Genomic DNA, 24,866 nt, shown 5'->3' on the forward strand with positions numbered 1-24,866 from the left:
TTGACAGCTCAGCCAATCAGAGCTGGGTTAGCAATGCCCCTGCTGTGTGATTGACAGCTCTGCCAGGCCAGGGCTGGGGGCGGGGCTCTGTCCCACCACAAACCAAGGCCTGACCCAGCCTGGGCCCCACATGGGACAGGTCTGCCTGGCTTTGCCTCCTGGGGGCTGTCTGACAGGTCCCACTGAATTTGGCATGTCAAGGGCCACTTCCCATCTGACTGTGAAGCACTGGGGCTCCGTGCTTTTATTCCTATGGGAAAGAACTGTCTTTCTTGTCTAGGCACCCATGGCCAAAATTGGGATTCTGCATCTAAAATTCCCTATATCCAAGGGTTACTCCCAGACAAAATCTGCCCATAGAGACAAGTCTGGGCAGCCTTGGTCTCTGGTGGCTGCCTCTCATCTGCCCCTGCACCACTGGGGCTCACTTGTTTCCTTCCTATGGAGACCATTGTGACACTGCGGGGCGTTGTGGAACCAATGGGCCATGGTGATACTGCAGGCCCTTGTGGACCCTGTGACACTGTAGGAACTTGTGGAACCAAGGGGAACATTGTGACCCTGCAGGGTACCATGGATCCAAGGGGCCACTGTGACACTGTGGGGCCTCGTGGAACGAAGGACATCTTTGTGGCTCTTTTGGGCCGTATTGTCCCAAGGGGCCAGTGTGAAGCAGCAGGGCTTTGTGGAACCAAGAGGCCATTGCTGCATTTCAGGGCCTCATGGAGCCAAAGGGCCGTTGTGATCCTGCAGGGCACTGTGGATCCATGGAGAGCATTGTGGCATTGCAAGGCCCCATGGAATCATGGAGACCCTTGTGACACTGTGGGGCCTCATGGAAGGAAGGGGCCGTTGTGACACTATGGGAACTTGTGGAACCAAGGGAATCATTGTTGCACTACTGGGCCCCAATGGAACCAAGGGGCCATTGGACACAGCCAGGCTTCATGGAGACAATAGACAATTATAAGACTGTGGGGCCTTGTGGAACCATGGAGACCATTAGGATCCTTAAGGACTTGTGTAATCAAGGGGCCATTATGACACCTGGGGGCATCATGGGAGCCAGAGAACCATTGTGACACTGCAGGGCCCTGTGGAACCAAGGGAACATGAAACAGGTGTGGCTGCCTTGGCCTCCCAGGGGTAACCTGACAGGTCTGGCTGACCTTGGAATGTGGAAGGCCACTCCCATCTGCCCCTGAAACACTGGGGCTCTGGGCTTTCCTTTGCATAGAAAATAACTATCCATCTCTTCCAGGTATCCATGGCCAAAATTAGGATTCCACCTCTAAATTTCTGTGTATCCAAGGATTGCTCCCAGACAAAAGCTGCCAGAACAGACAGGTCTGGCTGGTCTTTAACTCCTGAGTGCCAGAACTCACCTGTTTTCCAAACACTGGAAAGGGCTGTCTGCTTTTCTTTGTATGGAAAAAATCATCCTTCTCCAGGCACAAATGTCTGAAATTAGGATTCCACATTCATAATTTCAAATATCCATGGGTTGCTCCAGGCAAACCTGCCAGGACAGACAGGTCAGGCTTGCCTTGGCCTCTGGTGGTTGCTGTTCATCAGCTCCTGAAACATGGGGGCTCCGTGGTTTCCTTCCTATGGAGACCAATGTGACACTTGGGAGCCTTGTGAAATGAAGGGGCCATTGTGACACTGCAGAGCACCATGGATCCAAGGGACCATTGTGACACTGTGGAGCCTCGTGGAACCAAGGACATCATTGTGGCTCTGTTGGGCCACATGGTCCCAAGGGACCAGTGCAAATCAGCAATGTGGGAGTTGGCCCAGCTGTAACTCAGAGTCAGACAGATTTTACCCCAAAAGAATTGGGCATGAGTTTCAAGCCCTGGGAATCATTTGTTTAAATTAGGTGAGCTTGAAAGTTCTCCAAAAAGCCTTTAGTGTTGCTATGCTAAGTTGTCCAAGTTCTCCTCCCCTATTGGTTACTTGTTTCCCCTATAGGGTAGTTGTTCTAGAGTGTTCTACCCTCAAGTGTACATGTTGTTGCTCCCCTTTGTCTTGGGTCTTTGGATCCTGCCCCTCATACTGTTCTTGACTTCTCCATGTTTATTGTGTTTCACCCTGTTATTAAAGTTCCTTTTAAACAATTCCATTGATCCTGCTCCTTTCCATTTTCGCCACCCTTGCCCTGAAGTCAGGGAACCAGAGAGGTTTGTCACAGCCACCCTCATTGTGACCTTTGGCGCCCGAACAGGGACCAGGACACTCAAGGCACCCTGTGTCAGTCACGTGAGCTGGGGTTAGCTGATGGATAGGCCAGGGCTCCCCGGGATTTTGGATTGTGCTGGGCCCAGCGGATTCATCGTTGCTTCGAGGGACCTTGACAAGGATTGGCAGGGACCAGAACGGTTTCACCTGTGTAGGATTGCAGGTGGGTTTGGGGAAATGCAAGACATTTATTGCCCTTTTTGCCACTGTGTTTTTACACTATGCACCCATGTCCCATTATTGATTTGGGGTGTTCTGATGGCTCTTCCCCATAAGGCAGAGAAAGAGAAAAATGGGCAGCCAGATGTCCAAAGTAGAAAGGAGCATATATGGATGCTTTAATTCTCACAGATCATGACAAAGTATTTTCAAAGAATGAATTCAAATCAATCATGAGGTGGATCATTAAAAATTTTCCAGATGCCTCTGCTGACGAAATCCATACCACTGACATTTTGGGACACACTGGGAGTTAAATTGTACAACCTTTCGATCAAAAGAGACCCAATTGCACCCCACACTCTCCCCGTCTTCCACACCATCCTTGATCAGCAAGCAGTGTGTTGAAAACTCAATCCGTTGCTCACTCCTAACTTGGGGCCACCCCTCAAACCTGCCTTTCTCAGACCTTCCACAATGGTCCAAGATGGCAATGGCCACGCTGTCTTGGAGCATCATGCCCTGGAGACTCAAGATGGAAGGAGCCTGAATGCGGCTCGGGAGCCTGACCATCCTCCCTCCATCTTGGCTCCTCCACTTCCTGCTACCACAGCCTTCTCTTCCGCCCTGAACGAACCTCCAGACTCCACCCCCACAACTGCGGGTCACGCCCCCACTGTCAATCATCCTCTCTACCCTGGGCCATGCCTCCAGTTAAGGAAGGAGACTGGCAAATAACCTCGAAACTCCTCATTGTCCCCATATGTTATAAAACAAGAGGGCAGAATCCCAGGTGTCAGCCATTGGTTTACGGGGAACTCAGGGAGCTCTGCAGGGCAGCTAAAGACCATAGGAAGGACTTAGCTTGTTTTAATGGCCTAATGAGGGCCATGTTTACAGCATGTCTTAACCCCCTTTGATTTAAAATATATTATGACCATGTTGTTGTCACCTACAGAATACACCCTGTGGGAAGGGGGATGGAAGTGTTTACTAAATCAATTAATAGCAGACTATGCTATAATGAGGCAAGGGCAGAATTGACAATCAACCATTTAGCTGGAGAAGGACAACACAGCCTACCAGATGATCAAGTAGCAGGTAGCCCCAGAGAAGTATTGGATGATATCAAAGAGATGGCTTTGCAAGCTTTAATCAAGGTATTGGATGGTAGCATCCCCAGTTTGGACTACCTTGGGTGGCTGCAGCTAAAGCTTTAGGGCAATCAGACCATCCTGGGTGCCTGTTAAGTAAGCAAACCAATGCTGCCTCCCTCACATTGAGTGGCTGCTCTCAGACACAGAGACCATCAGACACGCCACCTTGCAGAACAGCGATAGAGTTTTTACTCTGGGCACATGGGCATGGCTGTGTAGACTCTGAGGCCATGTGCTGCATGAACCTCTCCAGCCACAGTGAGTCAATCCACAAGAGCATTCAGGTACTGAAGGAAGGGTGCAAGAAGCTTCAAGTGGAAAACAAAGTCTGGTTCAATAAACTCTTCCAATCCAAGGGACTAAAGGGTTGGGTGATGTCTAGCTGAAACAGGACTATTGATTCTCTTATTGGTTGTTGTTGTATTGTTAATTGCCCCATGTTTGTTTGGATGCTTTTAGGAAGTGTTACAAAATTCTTTCATTTCCATCTTCATTATAAAACGGAAAGGGGGAAGATACCCAACACAGGCTCCTCATGGACTCCTTGCAGGAGACATTTGGAGGCCAGGATGGCACAAAAACCTCCCAGAGACTCAGGGTGGGAAGGAAAATCCTTGAAAGTACCTAAAAGTATTCTTAGACCCAAACTACCTTAAAAACCTTGAGTATCTAAAGGCATTAATGAGCCCCACTGAGTGTCAGTACAAAGCTCTCAAGGGACTCATTAAAGCAGATAATTGTAGCCATGACTGCACAAACCTCTCAGAGTCTGTATCAAAAGGGAAACACCAAGAACCTTAAAATAACTAAAGTACCTTGAAGCATTAATGAGCCCCACTGAGTGTTGTTACTGATAACGGCTCTCCAGGGACTAATTACAGCAGATAATTGGAGCCTGTAAATGCACAATCTTTCTCATAGAGTCTGTATCAAAAGGGAAAGGGGAAGTAGCTTAAAAAACTTAAGTACCCTGAAGTATTAATGAGTCCCAATCAATGCTGCAACAGGCAGAGAATCTCCAGGGACTAATTACAGCAGATAATTGGAGGCCATGATTGCACAAACCTCTCAGAGACTCCAAGGCAGAAGCCAAAGCCAAAGTCCTTTGAAAAACCTGCAGTCCCTGCAGGGAGCATGAAGGAGCCCCCAGGGCCATTGCTGAGCAAGGCTCCCCAGGGACTCCTTGCAGCAGATCCTTGAGGCCACTGGGATGTGGGCTAGGGGGGGATGCTGAGGGCAGCACAAGGGGCTGACAGTGCCCAGCCTGGCTGGGGCTGTGCCAGGAGGCCCCAGGGCCTCAGCACAAGGTGTCTCCTCCCAGCCCTTGCTGGCACAGACCCTGCTGTGCCCCAGGGCACCCAGACTTGGCTTCTCTTTGTCCCCACCTGTCATCACTGCCTGCAGTTCTCTGCTCTGCTTCGGGCCTGGGGACACTTGCTCAGTCGTGTCCATCTCTGGAACCCATTAAAAGTCCAAGAAACTTTGGAGTTGGATTCTGCCTTGGAGTTCTGCAGAGGTTTCTTCAGCTGCCTCTCAGGGCCTGATGTTCAGGGCCTGAGCACAAAGCCCCAGAGGCTGATTAAAGTCCTTGTGCTGTGTCTGTGCTGCTGAGCTGGGCTGGGCTCCTGGCACAGAGGCAGCTCCTGCTCACCAAGAAGAGCTTCAAAAGCACATTTCTCTTGATGAGCAGCTCTTCTGCCAGCCCAGCAGGGCTGGGGCACTGCCTGCAGCCAGCCCGGGCACAGCACAGAGGCACAGAGAGCTTCAAGCACTCAGGGCTGGGAAGGGGCTGAGAAGTGCCTGGGGCACAATCACTGCCAGCCCTTGGCACAGGAACCTCTGGCTGCAGGACAATGCAGCTGCAGCTCCTGGAGCCATCTCATTAAGCTGGAACATCCCAATGCCTTCAGACTCTGTGAGTACAACTCTGGGTATTTCTGCTGCACGGGAGGTGAAATGCTCATGAATCTCTGACATGCTGAGGGGTTCTGATCAGTCATAGAATATTTCCAAGACAAGAACTTTGTAAAAAATGAGGAATCTTTCAAAGACTTTGTATTCAGTTTCCTACTATTGGAGAATGGCAGGGAGGGGGGGATAAGTACAAAGGTTGATTATGAACTATAATTATGAATTTTGACAAGTGCCTGAGACATCCCAACTGTTTCTTTTAGTGATCAGTAGGAGATCCCTAATGTGCTTTCAGCCACTCTGCCCATGGACAGCAGCAGCATCACCTTTGCTGGAGCCATCAGGCTCAGTCTGAGCTCTCCTTTCTCCAAGCTGCAAACAGAACCTGCCCCCAGCCAGTGCCCTGCAAACAGGCAGGGTTCTGTAGCGCCAAGGAGAGTGCACAGAGATTTGGGGTCTGTGAGTGCTGGCAGGGAGAGATCAGGCACAGGGAAACACCTGCAGGAGGAAAATCTGCAGGAAGCAGAGAGAAGATCAGGCAATGAGAGAAAACAAAGCCCAGCAATGCTGAGGCAGGGAGAGTTTAGAGATGCCCACAGGAGCCCCTGCAGTGTGCAGTTTGAATGGATATGCAAATCAAGACCCTTCATGGCTGACAATCAATCAGACTCTGTCCCTTTTCCCACCCCACCATTTCCCCCATCCAAGCCCTGGCACTCAGAGCAGCCTTGTGCAAATCTGAGCTCCCTCCAGCCCAGGCTGCACCTGCAGCTTTCAGCTCCTTGACTCCAACTCCCACCTGCTTTCCTTGGAGAAGGAGCTACCCGAGACACAGAGGGATGTTCATTTCTTGTCAGCCAACAAAGCCAAGGGAAGGCACAGCTCCATCAAATGCCAAAGTCATTCTTCTCCCTGGATCTGCCCCTGATCCCCCCAGCCTGTTCTGTTTCCTTCATCCCTGCATTGCCAGGGACTCTCTGGGACAAGGGAATTCTGCTCTGGGGATGGAGGGAGGTCCAAGTGCCACCACTGGAGTGGGAACCACAACTCATCAGGTTTGTGTCCTTTGGGGGTCAGGAACTGGTGAGACTCAGAGGAACAGAAAGTTTCTCCTAGTGCCCTAGAGATCACAGTTGAACAGGACACAATTTAATAACAATCACGCTCTTCCCTGAGCTATGTGCAACGTCCCAGCAGCATCTGATGAGTCCTCCATCCACAAGGGATTTCCATACTAGAATTAATTTTAGACAAAACGTGGTTCTGTGACAGATATAAACACAATTAAGTTCTTGTATCAGGATGCTCATCCTGGAGTGGGTGCAAAACAGCTCCAACAATTCCTGATTTGCAAAGCTGTCAGTGGTGGATGGAGAAGGGAGATCAGGCTGCTCTTGGTGTTGAGGAAATGCTGAAACCAGCCTGACTCATTTCATCTCCTCCTGTCCTGGCTGATCTCCCCTCTTTCCCCTCCCACCCATTGGCTTTTGTCTCCCACCAGGCCCCCGGTGAAGAGCCTGGCTCTGTGTTCTCCATCCCCTCCTCGCTGGCACTGCCAGGCTGGGATGAGGAGCCCCTCAGCCTTCCCTGCTCTGGGCTGGACAAGCCCAGCTCCCTCAGCCTCTGCTCACAGCCCAGGGGCTCCAGCCCCACCTTGGGGGCCCTTCCCAGACCCAGCTCCAGATGCCAGACATCTTTCCTGCCCTGGGCAACCCAACCCAGGCCACAGTGACCTGGATAATCCCCATCCTTGATGTCCTGGTCACACAGCCCTGGCCCCTTGTCCCCATGTCAGGCTCTGGGGTGGATCCTGTGGAACATCCTTTGGTGGAGGCTGTGGCTCCAGGTGGGCCGGGGGGATCCCGGGGGACAGGGACCCCGCTGGGCATGGACAGCATTGGACTTGTTGGGAGAAACTGTGAGGGGGAGCTGGGGCAGAGTGACCAACCCAGTGACCTGACACAGCCCTGCTGGGATGTCACACAGCCCCTCTGGGATGTCACAGCCTGCTCTGTGATGTCACAGCCCCTTCTCTAATCTCGCACAGCTGGTCTCTGATGTCACAGCCAACTCAGTGATGTCATAGTCTGCTCTGTGATGTCAGACATCTGCTCTGTGATGTCACAGAGGCAGCCTATGATGTCATAGCTTCTCCATGACCTCACATGCCCCACTCTGTGATGTCATATCCCACTCTGTGACCTCATGTTACCAGATGATCAATTGCCTACACCAGGTGAGCTCACACCTGGAGCTTGTTCTCCACATCCCCAGGCCTATGGAAACCACACAGTGCCCATTGTGTGAGAAGGGGAACTGGAAGTTCAGCAGCCTCAGGGTTCTGCCAGCTCAGCCAGGCCCACTGGAACATTGGGGTCCACGACCACCAGGGACCACCAGAGAGACCCCCAGGACAGAAGAACACATGGGTAAAGGGGAGGGGAAATATGTTAATGATTTTGGGGAAATGATTATCATATGTATGTTTAGTCCAGGACAATCAATGGATATGTGTGCAAAATACAGAAAATAAACAGAAACTTTCCTGTACTCAGCATGCAGGGCTTTGGGAGGAGCTCTCCCCTGTGCATCCAGCTGAATAAAGAATGCTGCTTCTTAATGCTACACTGGGGTTAAAAGGAGTTTTCTGTTTTACTGAATTTTTGGTAACACTCCCACTGCCAAGGAAAGCTCTGTCTGCTGCTGCTCACAGACAGAGAAGGGCTGGGGGCAGATGTGGGGCTCAGAGGCTGCCTGGGGCACAGTGACCATGAAATAATCAAGTTTTCAATGTTCTGTGAAAGAAGGAGGGGCAGCAACAAAACTTCTACACTGGAATTAGGAAGGGCAGACTTTGGCCTGTTTAGGATGCAGATTTGGGGAGTACCAAATCAGGCACTGATTTTTTTAAAGAGAAACAGCCCTTAAAAAAAAAAGGGTCCAGGAAGGATGGATACATTTCAAGAAGGTAATCTTAAGGGGGAAGGAGCAGCCTGTGCCAGTGTGGAAAAAGATGAGCTGGTGAGGAAAAGGACTGGCCTGGCTGCCCATGGAGCTTTTGTGGGAACTCGGGAAAGAAAAGGATGCATGAACTTTTGACAGAAGGTCAGGCAACTTAGGAAGTTTTTAAGGATGTTGTTAGGTTATGCAGAAAGAAAAGTTGAGATGTGAAAGCTCAGTTAGAGCTTAACCTGGCCACTTGTGTGAAAAATAACAGAAAATGTTTCTATAAATAAATTAATATCAAACGAAAAGATAAGGAGAACCTCTACTCTAGATTGAGTGCAGTGGGGAATACAGTAACTAAAGATAAGGAAAAGGCTAAGCTACTTTACACTTGTTTCCCTCAATTTTCAGTATTAGGGCAGGTTGTCCTCAGGACAAGTGTTCTCCTGAGCTGGTGGATGGGCACAGGGAGCAGAACAGCCCCCTGGAATCCAGGAGGAAGCAGCTGGGGACCTGCTGAGCCACTCAGATGCTCACAGGTGTGTGGGATCAGATGGGATCCATCCTAGGGGGATGAGGGAGCTGTGGATGAGCTCCCCAAGCTGCTCTCCATCATTTACCATCAGTCCTGGCTCAGCAGGGAGGTCCCAGAGCACTGGAGGTGCCAGTGTGAGCCCATCCCCAGGAAGGGCTGGAAGGAGGAGCTGGGGAACTCCAGGCCTGTCAGCCTGACCTGGGTGCCTGGCAAGGTTATGGAACAGATCACCTTGAGTGCCATCACAGGGCACCCACAGGATGGCCCAGGGATCAGAGCCAGCCAGCATGGATTTCAATAACTGCATTGATGGTCTGGATGAGGGGATTGAGTCCAGCATCAGCAAATTTGGAGATGGCACCAAGCTGGGTGTGAGTGTGGATCTGCTGGAGGGTAGGAGGGCTCTGCACAGGGCCCTGGACAGGCTGGATCCAGGGCCCAAATCCAACAAGGTGAGGTTTAACAAGTCCATGTGCTGGGCCCTGCACTTTGGCCACAACAACCCCTGCAGCTCTACAGGCTGGGGACAGAGTGGCTGGAGAGCAGCCAGGCAGAAAGGGACCTGCAGGGACTGATGGACAGCAGGCTGGACATGAGGCAGCAGTGTGCCCAGGTGACCAAGAAGGCCAATGGCTCCTGGCCTGGATCAGGAATGGTGTGGCCAGCAGGAGCAGGGCAGGGATTCTTCCCCTGTGCTTGGCACTGGTTGGGCAGCACCTCGAGTGCTGTGTCCAGTTCTGGGCCTCCAATTTAGGAAGGACATGGAGGAGCTGGAGTGTGTCCAGAGAAGGGCAACAAGGCTGGGGAGGTGTATGGAGCACAAGTCCTGTGAGGATTGGCTGAGGGAGCTGGGGTTGTTTATCCTGGAGAAGAGAAGGCTCAGGGGACAGAAGGCGGTGTCAGGGCACAGGTTGGACTTGATGATCTCCAAGATCTTTTCCAACCTTGCTGATTCTGGGATTCTCTGAAACCACCACTGGAGCAGTTGCAGGATGAGCCCTGGGCCTCCTCTGCAGAAGCTCCAGCAGCCCAGGTCCCTCAGCTTCTCCTGGCAGCCCCAAAGCCCATCCTGTCAGTCCTGCAGAGCCTCTGCAGCTGCTCCTCATTGCCCAGAACAGGGAGCCCCAGAGGCAGACACAGCAGCCCAGATGTGCCCCCCTGGCCTGGGGTGCCTCTGGCAAGGGAGCAGCACCAGGCACTGCAGGAGCCTGCAGACAATTCCTGCAGCACTTGTAGGATGATCCTGCTGCCCAAGGGACGTTCCCATGGGGCCAAGCCAGGAACTGCAATGGGGAGTGGGGCCAGAGAGGAAAGGGCAAACAGGGATGGGCTGTTTGCAGGGGAGGGAACAGGGCTGGGCAATGGGAAGAAATCTGAGTTAGGAAAGAGTAAAGAAAGCAAAGGTGAAGCCAAGGAAATGCTGAGGGCAGTTTGGGGGTGGCTGCCAGGCAGCCCTGGCTCTGAGCAACAGCGTCTGCAGTGGCACAGGAAACTCCCAGCTGATGGGAACAAACTTTCTGGCTGACTGCAGAGGCCAGGACAAAGCTGAGTGGTTTCCCTGGTGTCCCGCAGGCCTTGCTGGCCCCAGGGGCTGATGGCATTTGTGCTCCCTCAGGTTCATGTCCCCACAGCAACAGCATGGGGGTGCTGGCCCTGCTGTGTGCAATGCAAACAGGGGCTGCTGAGGCAGTGCTGCTGTGTCTGTGCCTGCAAGGATGGGGCACCTGTGTGAGCTGGGGGAGAGGCCAGGGCTGCAGAGGGGGGATGTTGTTGGCAGCTGCATGAGGACGCGCTGGGACGCTGCCCTGGGCTGTGCAGCGCACTGGGCATGGATCAGCCCCTGCTCTGCTGCTCCTTCCCGTCTGGCCCAGGGCCCTTGCAGAGCCCCAGCCATGCTGTTTGCCCCCAGCCTGCCCACGGCCAGCCTGGGGCTGCTGACGGGGGTTTCTGTGCTGAGCATTGGCCTGGCCGTGTTCTTGAGAGAGCCTGGGCAAGGAGCCTGGAGCCCCCAGGGCCTGGCCTGAGGCGTCAGCGCTGCCCCAGCAGTGCCCATGGCCTGTCCCTGCTGCAGCCCCGGCACTGCCACCCCCAGGGCTGTGCCCGGCCCCGAGAGCACTCAGGCCCTGCAGCAACACCAGGGCCACCAGGGCAGCGGGGCAGGGCCACGGCAGCAGCACTGGCAACACCAAGTGCTGCTGCTGCTGCTGCTGCTGGGCACAGCTGCTGGGCCAGCACTGATCTGCCCCAGCTCTGCACACAGACATTGCTGCTGCAGCTCCAGAGAAGGCAACACAAGGGCATCTCTGCAGAAAACTCTGCTGGGACATCCTTTAGTTACTTTAAAGCCACCAAGAGTGCAGCCCCTCATTGACACAGTCTGTGGCCACAGGGAAGGTGGAGAGAAAGAGAATGAGAAATAGCACAAAAAGTGACATTTCTCTGTGGACAATATGGAAAACCTAAACTTAGGAAAAAAACCCCACAATCAAACTAAAAGGAAGTATAGAAGATGGCTTTTATTTCAATTGATTTAGAGAAACTGTCCAGCAGTTTAATATTTGTGAAACCATCCAGTCATCAGTCTCCACACTGCAGCCTTGAGCTCCTGGTTCCTCAGGCTGTAGATGAGGGGGTTCAGGGCTGGAGGCACCACCGAGTACAGAACTGACAGGGCCAGATCCAGGGATGGGGAGAAGATGGAGGGGGGCTTCAGGTAGGCAAACAATGCAGTGCTTACAAACAGGGAGAGCACAGCCAGGTGAGGGAGGCAGGTGGAAAAGGCTTTGTGCCGTCCCTGCTCAGAGGGGATCCTCAGCACAGCCCTGAAGATCTGCACATAGGAGAAAACAATGAACACAAAACAACCAAGAGCTAAGCAGATGGAAAACACAAGAAATCCCAATTTCCTGAGGTTGGAGTGTGAGCAGGAGAGCTTGAGGATCTGTGGGATTTCACAGAAGAACTGGCCCAGGGCATTGCCATGGCACAGGGGCAGGGAAAATGTATTGGCTGTGTGCAGCAGTGAATAGAGAAAGGCACTGGCCCAGGCAGCTGCTGCCATGTGGGCACAAGCTCTGCTGCCCAGGAGGGTCCCGTAGTGCAGGGGTTTGCAGATGGACACGTAGCGGTCGTAGCACATGATGGTCAGGAGGCAAAACTCTGCTGAGATGAAGAACATAAAGAAAAAGAGCTGAGCAGCACATGCAGTGTAGGAGATGCTCCTGGTGTCCCAGAGGGAATTGTGCATGGCTTTGGGGACAGTGGTGCAGATGGAGCCCAGGTCAGCGAGGGCCAGGTTGAGCAGGAAGAAGAACATGGGCGTGTGCAGGTGGTGGCCGCAGGCTACGGCGCTGATGATGAGGCCGTTGCCCAGGAGGGCAGCCAGGGAGATGCCCAGCAAGAGGCAGAAGTGCAGGAGCTGCAGCTGCCGCGTGTCTGCCAATGCCAGCAGCAGGAAGTGCCTGATGGAGCTGCTGTTGGACATTTGCTGTGCCTTGGCATGGGGATCTGTAAGAAAAGTAATCATGGAATAGTTGGGTTTGTAGAGGACTTGAAATATCCCAGCACAGCCTGGGGGCACTTTCCCCCCACTGCCTGCCCAGGGCTCTGCTGCCTGGAGCTGTCCCTGCCAGCAGCTGCTTCCCTGTGCCCAGGGCTGGGCCCTGCCAGTGCTGCCAGAGCCCAGCCCAGCCCTGGGGGCTCAGCTCTGCCCTGCAGAGCCCTCCCAGCTCAGGCACTGCCCAGGGGCAGCTCTGGCTCTGCAGGATCTGATGGCAATGTCAGAGCAACCCTGAGGAGGCTGAAAAAGCAACACTGATGCTGCCTCTCAGGGGCCATCTGTTGATCTCTGTAAATGCGCAGTTTATTCAGATCTAAGAGAATATTATTATTTATTTTTCTCAGCCTGAACTGAGATATGAATATCTATGGGCAGATTCCCAACCAGGAAACCCAGAGCAGTAGATTAAAAAAACAGGATTTTCCCCTTTACGCAACCCCTGCCTTGCTGTGCTCCCTGTATAATCTACTTGGAAATGTTCTGAACCTAAATGCCATGCTGGGAGCAGTCCTGAACAATGCAGCATCCTCCCCACACAAGGAGAACACTTCCAAGCCTCACCAGCTGTCTCCTCCCAGCCAGATCTTGTCCCCCAGTGCTGGCAGCAGCTGCCAGGGCTGGCTGAGAGCTGTCCCTGGCAGGCAGCAGAGTCCCTGCCCCAGCACAGCGCCCTGGGCTGCAGGACCCTGCTCTGCAGGACAGCCCTGGGCACCCCTGGCTGCTCTGCACAAGAGACAAGCAGAGGATGGACTCACAGGCTCTGCAGGCATTGGCATGTTCCAGCTGCAGGAGATGGCTCCAGGAGCTGCAGCTGCATTGTCCTGCAGCCAGAGGTTCCTGTGCCAAGGGCTGGCAGTGATTGTGCCCCAGGCACTTCTCAGCCCCTTCCCAGCCCTGACTGATTGAAGCTCTCTGTGCCTCTGGGCTGTGCCTGGGCTGGCTGCAGGCAGTGCCCCAGCCCTGCTGGGCTGGCAGAAGAGCTGCTCATCCAGAGAAATGTGCTTTTGAAGCTCTTCTTGGTGAGCAGGAGCTGCCTCTGTGCCAGGAGCCCAGCCCAGCTCAGCAGCACAGACACAGCACAAGGACTTTAATCAGCCTCTGGGCCTTTGTGCTCAGGCCCTGAACATCAGTCCCTGAGAGGCAGCTGAAGAAACCTCTCCAGAGCTCCAAGGCAGAATCCAGCTCCAAAGTTTCTTGGACTTTTAATGGGTCCCAGAGAGGGACATGACTGAGAAAATGTCCCCAGGCCCCAGGCAGAGCAGAGAACTGCAGGCAGTGATGACAGGTGGGGACAAAGAGAAGCCAAGTCTTGGTGCCCTGGGGCACAGCAGGGTCTGTGCCAGCAAGGGCTGGGAGGAGACACCTTGTCCTGAGGCCCTGGGGCCTCCTGGCACAGCCCCAGCCAGGCTGGGCACTGTCAGCCCCTTGTGCTGCCCTCAGCATCCCCCCCTAGCCCACATCCCAGTGGCCTCAAGGATCTGCTGCAAGGAGTCCCTGGGGAGCCTTGCTCAGCCATGGCCCTGGGGGCTCCTTCATGCTCCCTGCAGGGACTGCAGGTTTTTCAAAGGACTTTGGGTTTGGCTTTTGCCTTGGAGTCTCTGAGAGGTTTGTGCAATCCTGGCCTCCAATTATCTGCTGTAATTAGTCCCTGGAGAGGCTTTGTCAGTAACAACACTCAGTGGGGCTCATTAATGCTTCAGGGTACTTCAGTTATTTCAGGTACTTGGTGTTTCCCTTTTGATACAGACTCTGTGAGAGATTTGTGCAATCATGGCCCCAATTATCTGCTTTAATGAGTCCCTTGAGAGCTTTGTACTGACACTCAGTGCTGCTCAGTAATGCTTTGAGATACTCAAATTTTTTAAGGTACTTTGGATTTTTCTTTCCACACTTAATCTCTGAGAGGTTTTTTGTGCCATCCTGGCCTCCAATTCTCTCCTCCAAGGAGTCCATGAGGAGCCTGTGTTGGGGATGGACCTCAGTGGGGCCCATTCATGCTTTGAGGCACTCTGAGTTTTTCCTCTTACTTTGACTCCTGGAAAGGTTTGTGCAATCTCCTCTCAGGCCCTGAGGTTCCAGGGCTCAGCTCCAAATGCACCGCGGGGCTCATTAGGATGCAGCAAGTTCTGACAAACCATGGCTCTGCCTTGATTTCCCTCTGGTCTTTTGCAGTTCAGCAGGAAGGTTTCCTTTTACAATTATGGAGAAATATTTCAAAGAGCTTCTAAGTAATATTTAATACTATTTTAAAGAGTGCATTTTATTACTGTTCTCTTTAGAGAAGAGCTGATTGCAGCTTTCTGTTATTGATATTGATCCAGGGTCTCTCCCGAGGAGATCTGGCCAGGTCAGTGAAGTTGTACTTTGGAGCTGACCCAGTGTGGACAACCTTGACCCACATTCCCCAGTCCCCTGTTAGAAACGATTTTCACTTTAAAAAATTTAGATGCTTTATTAAGACCTTTACAGAATACAACAGAAAACTGAATAATGAAAAGACTACTGCGCCAGGAGCAAAGGATTCAGTCATTGTGTTCTCATCTACAAAATGGATGTTCTGTCTTTTATACCTCTGGCCCCTCCCAAAGTCTTGTCAATCGACTCCTTCTTCTCTGTCCAGTGGTGGAGATCACTGTCTCACACCTTGATTGGAGGTCAGGTGCTGCCATAGGAACAAGCCAACCCTCCCAAATGCCCCAACTACTGAGGCCATCCTGTGATAGCAATGCAAGGGGGAGGGGAAGGATAACTATACATCTACAAAACTTCTCCAAACATATATTTAATATTCACCCCTTAATTGTGAGAGCCAACCATAGGATTACTCATCTATAACAAACCCCTCTTTTCTTTATCTATAAGTAATTTTGCTTGAACAATTGAGTAAAAACATTTCTCTCTCTCTTGAATGAGTCATACCAGTATCTGTTGATGTGGGCAAGGACAGTGGGAATAGGAGAAAAAATCTCAGGTTTTCCTTAGACACACTTATTTGGAATGGTCAAAAGGGCATCCCAGAGGTCCAGTGTGGCTTTGACTCCCATCTACGGTGCCTGTGTGGCTGCTACCCATAGTTGGTGCATCTTAGGGGTGAGCACAGAGGCCAACTCGGTCCTGCCCTCCAGTCCCTGTTGAATTAAAAGACAACTGAGGAATTACAGAGGTCTGGAATGGACTTTTGTCCCTACCTTACCATGCCTACAGGGTTGCTACCCACAGCAGGGCTATGGAGCCTTCTTGGTAGCAAACAAAGGGGCCAACCTGGTCTTGCCCTCCTTCTTTTGTCTTATTTTTTTGAAGAAGCTGTCCCATTACCTTTTACAGTCCCTTGTGTACTTCCCCTCAACAGATGCTGGTAATTCTCACCCATGAAAACAGCAAGACAGTTCTCAAGCTGGTTGGTGGAAGTTTGACTCTGCTTTTTGGGCATCTTGGTGTTTTCCTGGTTGTCTCTCAGTCTCTGCTTGAGAGTCAATCTTGTTTCACCCAGCCTGGATGTTATAGTCCACTCTTTGGGTTCTTCTCCTGGGCCTTTGACTCTGTTGCCATGAGTCCATCCCCGCTCTGCAGCTCGCACGGCCGATTCGGTGCTGAGCAGTGCCTGAAAGGGACCTTCCCACTGAGGAGTTAGAGGCTGATCTCTCCATGGCTTAATCATCACCCAATTCCCCAGGATTAATATTATGGATTCTGAAATCCAGGGTGGTAGTTTGAGGAATTGCCCCTTTATGTCTTAGCCCTCCTAAGGTTTGTGCTATAGACATCACTTATTCCTTGGCATTGGCTTCCCCTTCCTCATAGGTGGCAGCCTTCTGGGGTGAGGTCAGGAAGGGAAACCCAAACATCATTTCATAGGGTGACACCCCCAGATCTGACTGGGGTTGGGTTCTAATTCTTAATAAGGCCAAAGGGAGACATTTTATCCATGACATTTGGGTTTCAATCATTAGCTTAACTAGAGCTCTTTTAAGAGTTTGATTCATTCTCTCAACCTGACCAGAACTCTATGGGTGTGTAATTCCAATTTTACTGCCAGGGCCTGAACAACTTTCTGCAATATCTTTGATATGAAATGAGTTCCCTGGTCTGAATCAATCCTGTTTGCCATCCCATATTGGGGTGTCCTGGTTTAGGGCAAATTTGGGAGAGAATCTCCAAAGGAGGGCCCCTCCAGTAAGCAAACCCACACGGCCCCTCCCCACAACCTGTTTGGGAAGAATTCCTTGGAGAGGAGTGGAAAGAACCTGTTTATTTAACAGGCACAGCACCCCCAGCACACAGAATTAACAATACCGGATGACACCGCTCTTTCACCACTCTGAAAAAAGATGGCAAATTCAGAAACTCTCTCTTGGGGGTGGTCACTCAGTCCCTCTGGCGCTGGGGCAGCTGCTGCAGGCCACAAGGTGCAAACGCTCGGTGTTCCCAAGTCCCAGTCCAGAGCAGGTTCAAGATGGTTCAAAAAGGAAAGGAGAAACAGTCCAGGAAGAAATTTGGACAGTTTAGCTAAACTAGCTAATGAGCAGAAGCAAGAGCAAGCAGAAGTGAAGCAGAAGCAAGAGTGAGAGAGCAATGAAAAAAGCGAAGGCAAAAAGCAAAAGCAGCACTATGTACTGCCCTGTTTCTGTGTCCCGCCAGGCTGATAAGAAAACCCAAACAAAACTTTCACTCTTCAGAGCCAGTCTTAAAGGTACAGAACATAATATCCAACATTAACAGGACACATGAGTGGGGATACAAGCATCATAACATCACCCTAGGACATTCCACCCCTTATCCCCATATCATCAACATACTACCACACATCATGCATTTATTCACGCAAAATTTCCATCTGTTCCCCCAAAAATTACAAGCAATACCCATCATGCCCTCATCACATCCCCACACTGGACCACTGAATCCAGACCCTATACTACAGAGCTGCAGGATTTCACCCCTTTCACCTTACTCACTCAAAGCTCCATCTATCACTTGCTCAGACCTTCAAAACTTGCACATTTCCTTCTCCATCTTCCGCTTGCCCAGATCTTCAACACTTACACATTTCCTTCTATCTCATGTCTGTATGGTGTAATGTACAGACAATGGCAGTAACATCCAACAAATAGTGATATTTGCATATCATTCTCACCCCACAATCAGATCTCCCTGAGGTACACATCGTGTTGTTCCATCTCTTTGCATTATCCGCCATGTGCAACCTGCTCCCTGAGCAAAGACAACCCCACAAATGTGTTTGTCTGTACTTGAGGCAGAATTGATCCACACAGTCTTCCCCAACAAACCTCTGACATGTACCACTGGGACTTTATTTCCATCTGTTATATTCAGGGGCTCAGACTGGGCAAGACCTGCTCAGTTGGTGGAACCTCGGGTGTTAACTGACCAGGTGGCCTTTGCTAAATGCTGCTCCCAGTTTTTGAAAGATCCCCCACCCAAAGCTTTCAGCTGGGTTTTTAGTAGTCCATTGTACCTCTCCACTTTGCCTGCAGCTGGTGCATGGTAGGGGATATGGTACACCCACTCAATGCCATGTTCCCTAGCCCAGGTGTTGATAAGGCTGTTCTTGAAATGAGTCCCATTGTCTGACTCAATCCTCTCAGGGGTGCCATGTCTCCACAGGACCTGGTTTTCAAGGCCCAGGATGGTGTTCCAGGCAATAGCATGAGACACAGGGTAGGTTTCCAACCATCCAGTGGTTGCTTCCACCATGGTCAGCACGTGGCGTTTGCCCTGGCGTGTCTGGGGCAGTGGGATGGAGTCAATCTGCCAGGCCTCCCCATACTTGTACTTGGACCCCCGCCCACCATACCATAGGGGCTTCACTCGCTTGGCCTGCTTGATGGCAGCACACGTCTCACAGTCATGGATAACCTGAGAAACACTGTCCATGGTTAAATTCACCCCTCAGTCTCGTGCCCACTTATAGGTGGCATCTCTGCCCTGATGGCCTGAGGCATCATGGGCCCATCGAGCTAGGAATAACTCTCCCTTCTGTTCCCAATCTAGGTCTATCTTTGACACCCCTATCTTTGCTGCCTGGTCTACCTGCTCATTGTTTTGGTGCTCCTCATTGGCTCTACTCTTGGGGACATGGGTGTCTACATGGCGGACTTTCACAGGTAGCCTTCCTACCCTGGTAGCAATGTCTTTCCACTCATCAGCAGCCCAAATTGGTTTTCCTCTACGCTGACAGTTGGACTCATTCCACCTCTCCAGCCATCCCCACAGAGCATTGGCTACCATCCATGAATAAGTGTAGAGGTAGATCTTTGGCCATTTCTCTCTTTCTACAATGTCCAGCGCCAGTTGAACGGCTTTGAGTTCAGCAAGTTGGCTTGATCCACCTTCTCCGTCGGTAGCTTGTGCGACCTGTTGTGTGGGGCTCCATACGGCTGCTTTCCACTTCCGGTTCATCCCTACGATGCGACAGGAACCGTCAGTGAAAAGAGCGTAGCGCGTTTCCTCTGGGGGCAGTTGGTTATATGGAGGAGCCTCTTCAGTCTGTGTCACTGGTTCTTGCTCTTCATCTGTGACACCAAAATTTGCACCTTCAGGCCAATTTGTAATTACCTCCAAAATCCCAGGGCGATTCAGTTTACCTATACAGGCGCTGTCTCTGTCCCTCTGGGAGCCTCTCAGGAACCCTGGGCCAGTCCCGAGTCAGCAGACACCGGGGGCAGCCCCGACACGGCCGACAGCGGGGAGACACTCTCTGTGCCCCGAGGGTACTGAGGGCACCTGGGCTGGTCGCCTGTGCAGCACAAGAGACACCAGAGACATCGGTAGAAGATAAAGGGCTGACTCTTAGCAGGGGTTAATCCAAGGTTTTATTCTAGGAGTCCCAAAGGAGCCCCTACACCTCAGGGGCCTCCTGCCCAGAGCCCCGGGAGATGTGCCAAGGTTACATTTAAAGGGAGGTGGAAACCCAAAGTAGATAACATTTTACTAACCAAGAAGTGACCCTAAGGGATGGGTAGTGGGGAATTGACATTTAGGACAGCGTATGGGGCAGGGCTTGGGGGGCTGACCCCTGGCCTCTGGCTGATCACTCAACATCCTGGAATGAAGCTTCTGGATGGAGGGGATGGGATGCTGAGTGATTGACAGAGAGCCAGGGTGGGGGTTTGGGGATGATCTCAGCAAGGGAAAGGGATTACACAGGTAAAGGGAGGGGGGTACCATCTGGGATGAACCATTTGGGAAAAATACGGGGATTCAAAAACAAAACTATTACAAAACTATTACAAAGTATAAAAACACACTACAACACACCACCCAGATCTGGTGTTTGCTGTGCAAGTGCCCAGATCCGGAAATTTCCCAGGGCTTACACAGCCCAAGTCCAGCAATTTCCTGGCACAGAAAGCCAAAATCTGGCAATTGCCCGATGCCAATACAGGTGCCCACACCTGGTGTTTGCTGCCACTGCCAGTGCCCAGATCTGGATATTTCCCTGTTCTGGCAGAGCCAAGTCCAGCAATTTTCTGGCAAAGAAAGCCACAACCCAGCACCGCCCAGATCTGGTGTGTTGGGGTTGGTTTAAAAGAAGAGGGAGACCTTGGCTTAAGGCCCTGGGAAAACCCTCTTTATTTGGGGTCAGCAGGAGCTCCCGCCCATAATCCTCTTGTTCAGTTATGCAGATTGTTACGAGAAAGTTCTGAGTTCTCTTTGCTGCCATTGGTTACTTTATACTGCAAAAATTGTAATATTCTTAATCCCTCCTTCCTCTTGGATCCTTCCCTCAGATCCCACCTTAACCCTTCCCCATAAATAAATGGATAAATATCCCTGCTAGACCCTGGACCCAGGCTTTTTTCTGCTTTGCTCTCTCTACTGTGCACGCCGTCCTGTTTGTTGTGTTTGCCTTCATTAAAGTTCTGTTTCCAGAGCACCAGATGAAAGCAGTCTCTGTCTGTAAAGTGGCCAGAGCTGGTTCTCAGGGAAACCACTGGCCAATGGTCCGGACGAGGGCCAGAAGGTTTCACTGGTGTTTGCTGGCACCGCCAGTGCCCACATCTGGAAATTTCCCTATTCTGCACAGCCCAAGTGCAGCAGCAATTTACTGGCACAGAAATCCAAAACCCAGCAACTTTCTGCTACTGGCTCTGGCACCACCCACATCTTGTGTTTGCTGTGCCAGTGCCCAGATTGGGAAATTTCCCGGTGCCAGCGGAGCCCAAATCCAGCAGATTTCTGTCGCTGGCAACGACACCACTCAGATCTGGTGTTTGCTGGCAGTGCCAGCGCCCAGATCTGAAAACTTCCTGGTGCTGGCACAGCCCAAGTCCAGTGATTTGCTGGCACAGAAAGCCAAAATTTGGCAATTTCCAGGTTCTGGCTCCAGCACCATCCAGATCTGGTGTTTGCTGGGACCACCAGTGCCCAGATTTGGAAATTTCCCAATGCCTTCACAGCCCAGGTCCAGCAATTTGGTTTTAGCTAGCTTAGGCAGAGAAGTTCCTGGGACTGTGACTTTCCTTTTTCTTGGAATTGTTTAAACCTGCTCTGGACTGAAAACCCAGAAAAACACTGGCAGCTCACACCTGTGGCCCACCGAGCTCTGGGACGCTGCATTCCAGCACCAGAGGGACTTAGAAGAGACCGAGTGAGCCAACTACAACCCACAAAAAGGACTTTCTGAATTTGCCATCTCTTCAGCACTGTCAGAGGTTTCATTTAATATTATTCAGTATTCATGCTTGTGAATAGTTTATTTGTTAAATAAACTGGGGTTTTTTCACTTTTTTCGAGGGAAGTCTTTTCCTGAACTAGTAGGGGGAGGGGCTGCTTGAACTTGCTTTCTAGACGGATCCCTTTTGGAGGTTTCCTCCCAAAATTTGCCCTAAGCCAGCACAGTCATCATGAAAATTTCACCAGTGGCATAATTTCCTGCTGGCAAATCTTGTGACAGAAGCTTGACCTTGTTCTCCATGAGACATTCTTGGGAAGAGCAGACAGGAGAAGATTCCTGGAAAACTGAAACAGCTTTCCAGAAGGGAAATGAAAATGAAAGAAACAATCCAAGATCTTTTCCCCTATTTATTTCTATGCTCCCCTTTTCCATGTTGCACTACTTCTCCATCCCAGGAATTCCAGATGCACCGCACCTCTCTAAGATCGGTGACTCAGTGATTTTTAGACACTCGAAAATACCATGAGCCACACAGAGTTTTCCTTCCCCTGGTTTTACTGGAAGGCAAGACTGGAGATGTAAGTGCAGTGCTGGGCTCAGGTAGGAATCCTACAGCAAGGGAAGGTGGCCCGACAGTGTTTGACCCTCAGCCAGGCCAATGCAGAGCAGCAAGCGAGGGGATTGCTGTGCCAGTGTGCAGGAGTCAGGGCTCTGCATCTGGGCTCACCGCTGCAAAGTTCCCGTGTTTGGACAGACTCAGGGGCTGTGCCCGGGGCGCGCGGGGCTCGAACGTGGGGCTCGTGGGGCGAGCGGGGAACGGACACGGGGACGAACGGCCCCGGTGCTTCAGTTGCAGCGGCGGCAGCGGCGGCAGCAGCAGCGGCGGCAGCAGCAGCGACAGCAGCAGCAGCGACAGCAGCAGAACAGATATTTTAGATCACTTTTTCTTTCTTTCTCTTTCTCTTTTTCCTTCTCTTTCTGTTTTTCCTTCTGTTTTTCTTTCTCTCCCGTTCCCGCTGTCGGGCACCCTTCTCTCGGGGTCCCTTGCCCGGCGTCCCTCTCCTCTCCCCGCCTCCCTCTCCCCTGCCGGGCCGGGCCATGCCCCCGGCCCGCCCCCGGCCCCGGCCGGGGCTGCCCCGTGCCCGGCCCCGGCCGTCCCGCCGCGCTCTCGCCTCCGCCCGGCTCTGGCCGTACTGGCGGTGGCGCTGCTGGGCGGGCGTCAGTGCCTGGTGCGGGGGCGGCATCGCCGCCCTTCGGCTCCGCCTGGCCCGAGCCCGGCCCCGCCCCCGAGGCAGGGTCCAGTCCCGGCCCCGGCCCCGGCTCCTCCCGGGGCCCGCGGAGGACACAGGCGGCGCGGCCGCTCCCGCCGCCTCCGCTGGGGCTTCCCCGGCCCGAGCTCCGCCGCTCGGCAGCGCGGCCGCCGGCCCCGAGCCTCCCGTGCCGCGTTCCGAGGAGCGAACGCCTGGGCATGGCCGGCCCGGGGCGGCTGAGGGGCGCTCGGGGGCCGTTGCTGGCCCCGGGCCGAGCGCTGACAGCCGCGTCCCGCCCGCAGGGAAGGCGCAGGAGGCCCTGCAGGAGCGGTACCGCCTGGGTTCGCTGCTGGGGCGCGGAGGATTCGGCAGCGTCTTCGCGGCCACGCGGCTCTCGGACGGCGCCCCGGTGAGCGGCGGGGCCGGCGGCGGGCGCAGGAGGAGGGGGCGGAGGAGGAGGAGGAGGAGGAGGAGGATGGGGCTGGGCAGGGCGGGCGGCGAGCTGAGCCCGCTGCTGTCCTTGGCTTGCAGGTGGCCATCAAGAGGGTGCCACGGAACCGCGTCCGGCACTGGGGCGAGCTGGTGAGTGAGCGAGGCCAGCGGCAGCAGCCGGGGCTGCCGGGCGGGGATGAGCCGAGGCCCGGCACGGTGGAAGCCGCCAGGACGCCTCGAGGGAGAGCGGGCGTGGGTCCAGCGCAGGGCGCAGAGCATCCCGGGCTGGCTGAGGGCTCCCCGAGCCCCGGCACGGCATCAGCCCCACTGAGGGCATCGTGCTCCTCCTGCAGCCCGACGGCAGCAGGGCCCCTCTGGAGATCGTGCTGCAGGCCAAGGTGTCCACTGGCTTCCCTGGTGTGGTGCAGCTGCTGGAGTGGCTTGAGCTCCCCGAGCACATCGTGATGGTGCTGGAGCGGCCAGAGCGGTGTCAGGACCTGCAGCGTTTCATTGGGGCACGGCGGTTCCTGCCCGAGGAGGTGGCGCGGGAGCTGTTCCGCCAGGTGCTGGAGGCCGTGCGGCACTGCACCAGCTGCGGGGTCCTGCACCGCGACATCAAGCCAGAGAACATCCTGCTTGACCTGCACACCGGGAAGGCCAAACTGATCGACTTTGGCTGTGGCACCTACCTGCAAGAGACAGCCTACACCCACTTTGCAGGTGAGCCCACGTAAGGGTGTACTCCTGGTCCCGGCATCTCATGGCCCAACATCTCCCAGCCCAAGCTGGCTGTGGCAGAGGGGATTCTCCCTTTTGCTGCCAGTCAGGGGACTGAGTCTTCAGCTGAGTTGCTTTAGAGCGGGGCTGGGTGGGGAGCCATCTTCCAGCCCTGCTGGCAGCCTTTGCCAGCCACTCTGCCCAGGACTGGGGCTGGGCTGGGGCAGCCAGCCCGACCAAAGCCCCAGTGGGTGGGGGTAGCAGAGATGGGGGCAGAACCTGTGCCCCAGCCAGTTTGGTGTGCAGGCGAGAGGAAGGGCTTGGACTGATCCACTCGCCCTGTTTGCCTTGGCTTCCTAATATTTTTGGGGCAATGCAGGCAGGGAGGATAAGGGCATGTTTTTTCCCCAGCATGGAGAGGGTTTTTCCTTTACAGGTCAGGGTCAGGCTTAGCCAGGGCTTCCTCTGCCCTCTTCTGACACCAGTGGCTTCTTTTGCAAGCCTAAGTTTGTGCACAAGTCCCAGGTGCTGGCGAGAGGGCAGTGGTGACCCTGTGTGCCACTGATGCAGCCCCCGCAGGCCCAGGGATGCTGGGGCCAGGCTGTGGGAGCAGCAGCATCCCCCTGCTGAACTCCATCTGTATTCCACAGGAACACTGTCCTACAGCCCCCCGGAATGGAACGACTTTGGCTGGTACCATGGCGAGGCAGCAACGATCTGGTCCCTGGGCATCCTGCTGCACCAGATGGTCTGCGGGGAGCACCCGTTCAGGAGGGGCCGGAACCTCAGCTGGGGCCAGCTCCCGCTGCCACAAGGGCTCTCTCAAGGTGGATCCTCTTCTCTGGGCATGGGGGGAATCCCAGTGCTGGGAGCCAGCAGCGGGCTCGTGAGCATCCCGCTCTGGCAGCTGCTGAGGAGGTGGCACATGTCCTGCTCTCCTCCAAAACAGGGAATTGATGGGAAAGTTTAGGCCCAACCCTGAGCTCATCCAGAATGGCCTGGCCATGGGAATAGTGGGGCAAAGCAGACAGGAGCCTTCTCTGGCTGACCGGCAGTTTCTGCTTTCTCTCCCCAGAGTGCAAAGATCTGATCAGGTGGTGTTTATCCGTGAACTCCTTGGAAAGACCCACATTAGAAGACGTGTTCTGTGATCCTTGGGTGCAGGATATTCCTCTGCCATAGAAGAAGGGAGAGAGCCACAGGCACACTTTGATCCAGGGCCCTGGTAAGTTGCAGCTCCACACATGCCGTGGCAATGAGAAGCAAAGGAACCCAGACCTTTTTGTGCTGCCTGTGTCACTGCACCGGGGCCATGGGATGG

General features: G+C 53.4%; 1 protein-coding gene and 1 pseudogene across 1 annotated transcript; both read right to left on the minus strand.

Moving 5' to 3' along the window:
• The window catches only part of LOC143692433 (uncharacterized), a 100,195-nt pseudogene that overhangs the window by 9,480 nt on the left and 65,849 nt on the right, over positions 1-24,866 (minus strand).
• Positions 11,501-12,433, minus strand: LOC143692364 (olfactory receptor 14J1-like). The gene has a single exon (XM_077172599.1). It carries the CDS (start codon positions 12,431-12,433, stop codon positions 11,501-11,503), a length of 933 nt encoding a protein of 310 aa, XP_077028714.1.

This window comes from Agelaius phoeniceus (assembly GCF_051311805.1).
Source record: "Agelaius phoeniceus isolate bAgePho1 chromosome W unlocalized genomic scaffold, bAgePho1.hap1 SUPER_W_unloc_1, whole genome shotgun sequence".
In the NCBI taxonomy this organism is placed as follows: domain Eukaryota; kingdom Metazoa; phylum Chordata; class Aves; order Passeriformes; family Icteridae; genus Agelaius; species Agelaius phoeniceus.

Bases quoted from the DNA above. Each gene is read 5' to 3' on its own strand.
- LOC143692364 (XM_077172599.1), bottom strand. From the start codon at position 12,433: ATGTCCAACAGCAGCTCCATCAGGCACTTCCTGCTGCTGGCATTGGCA.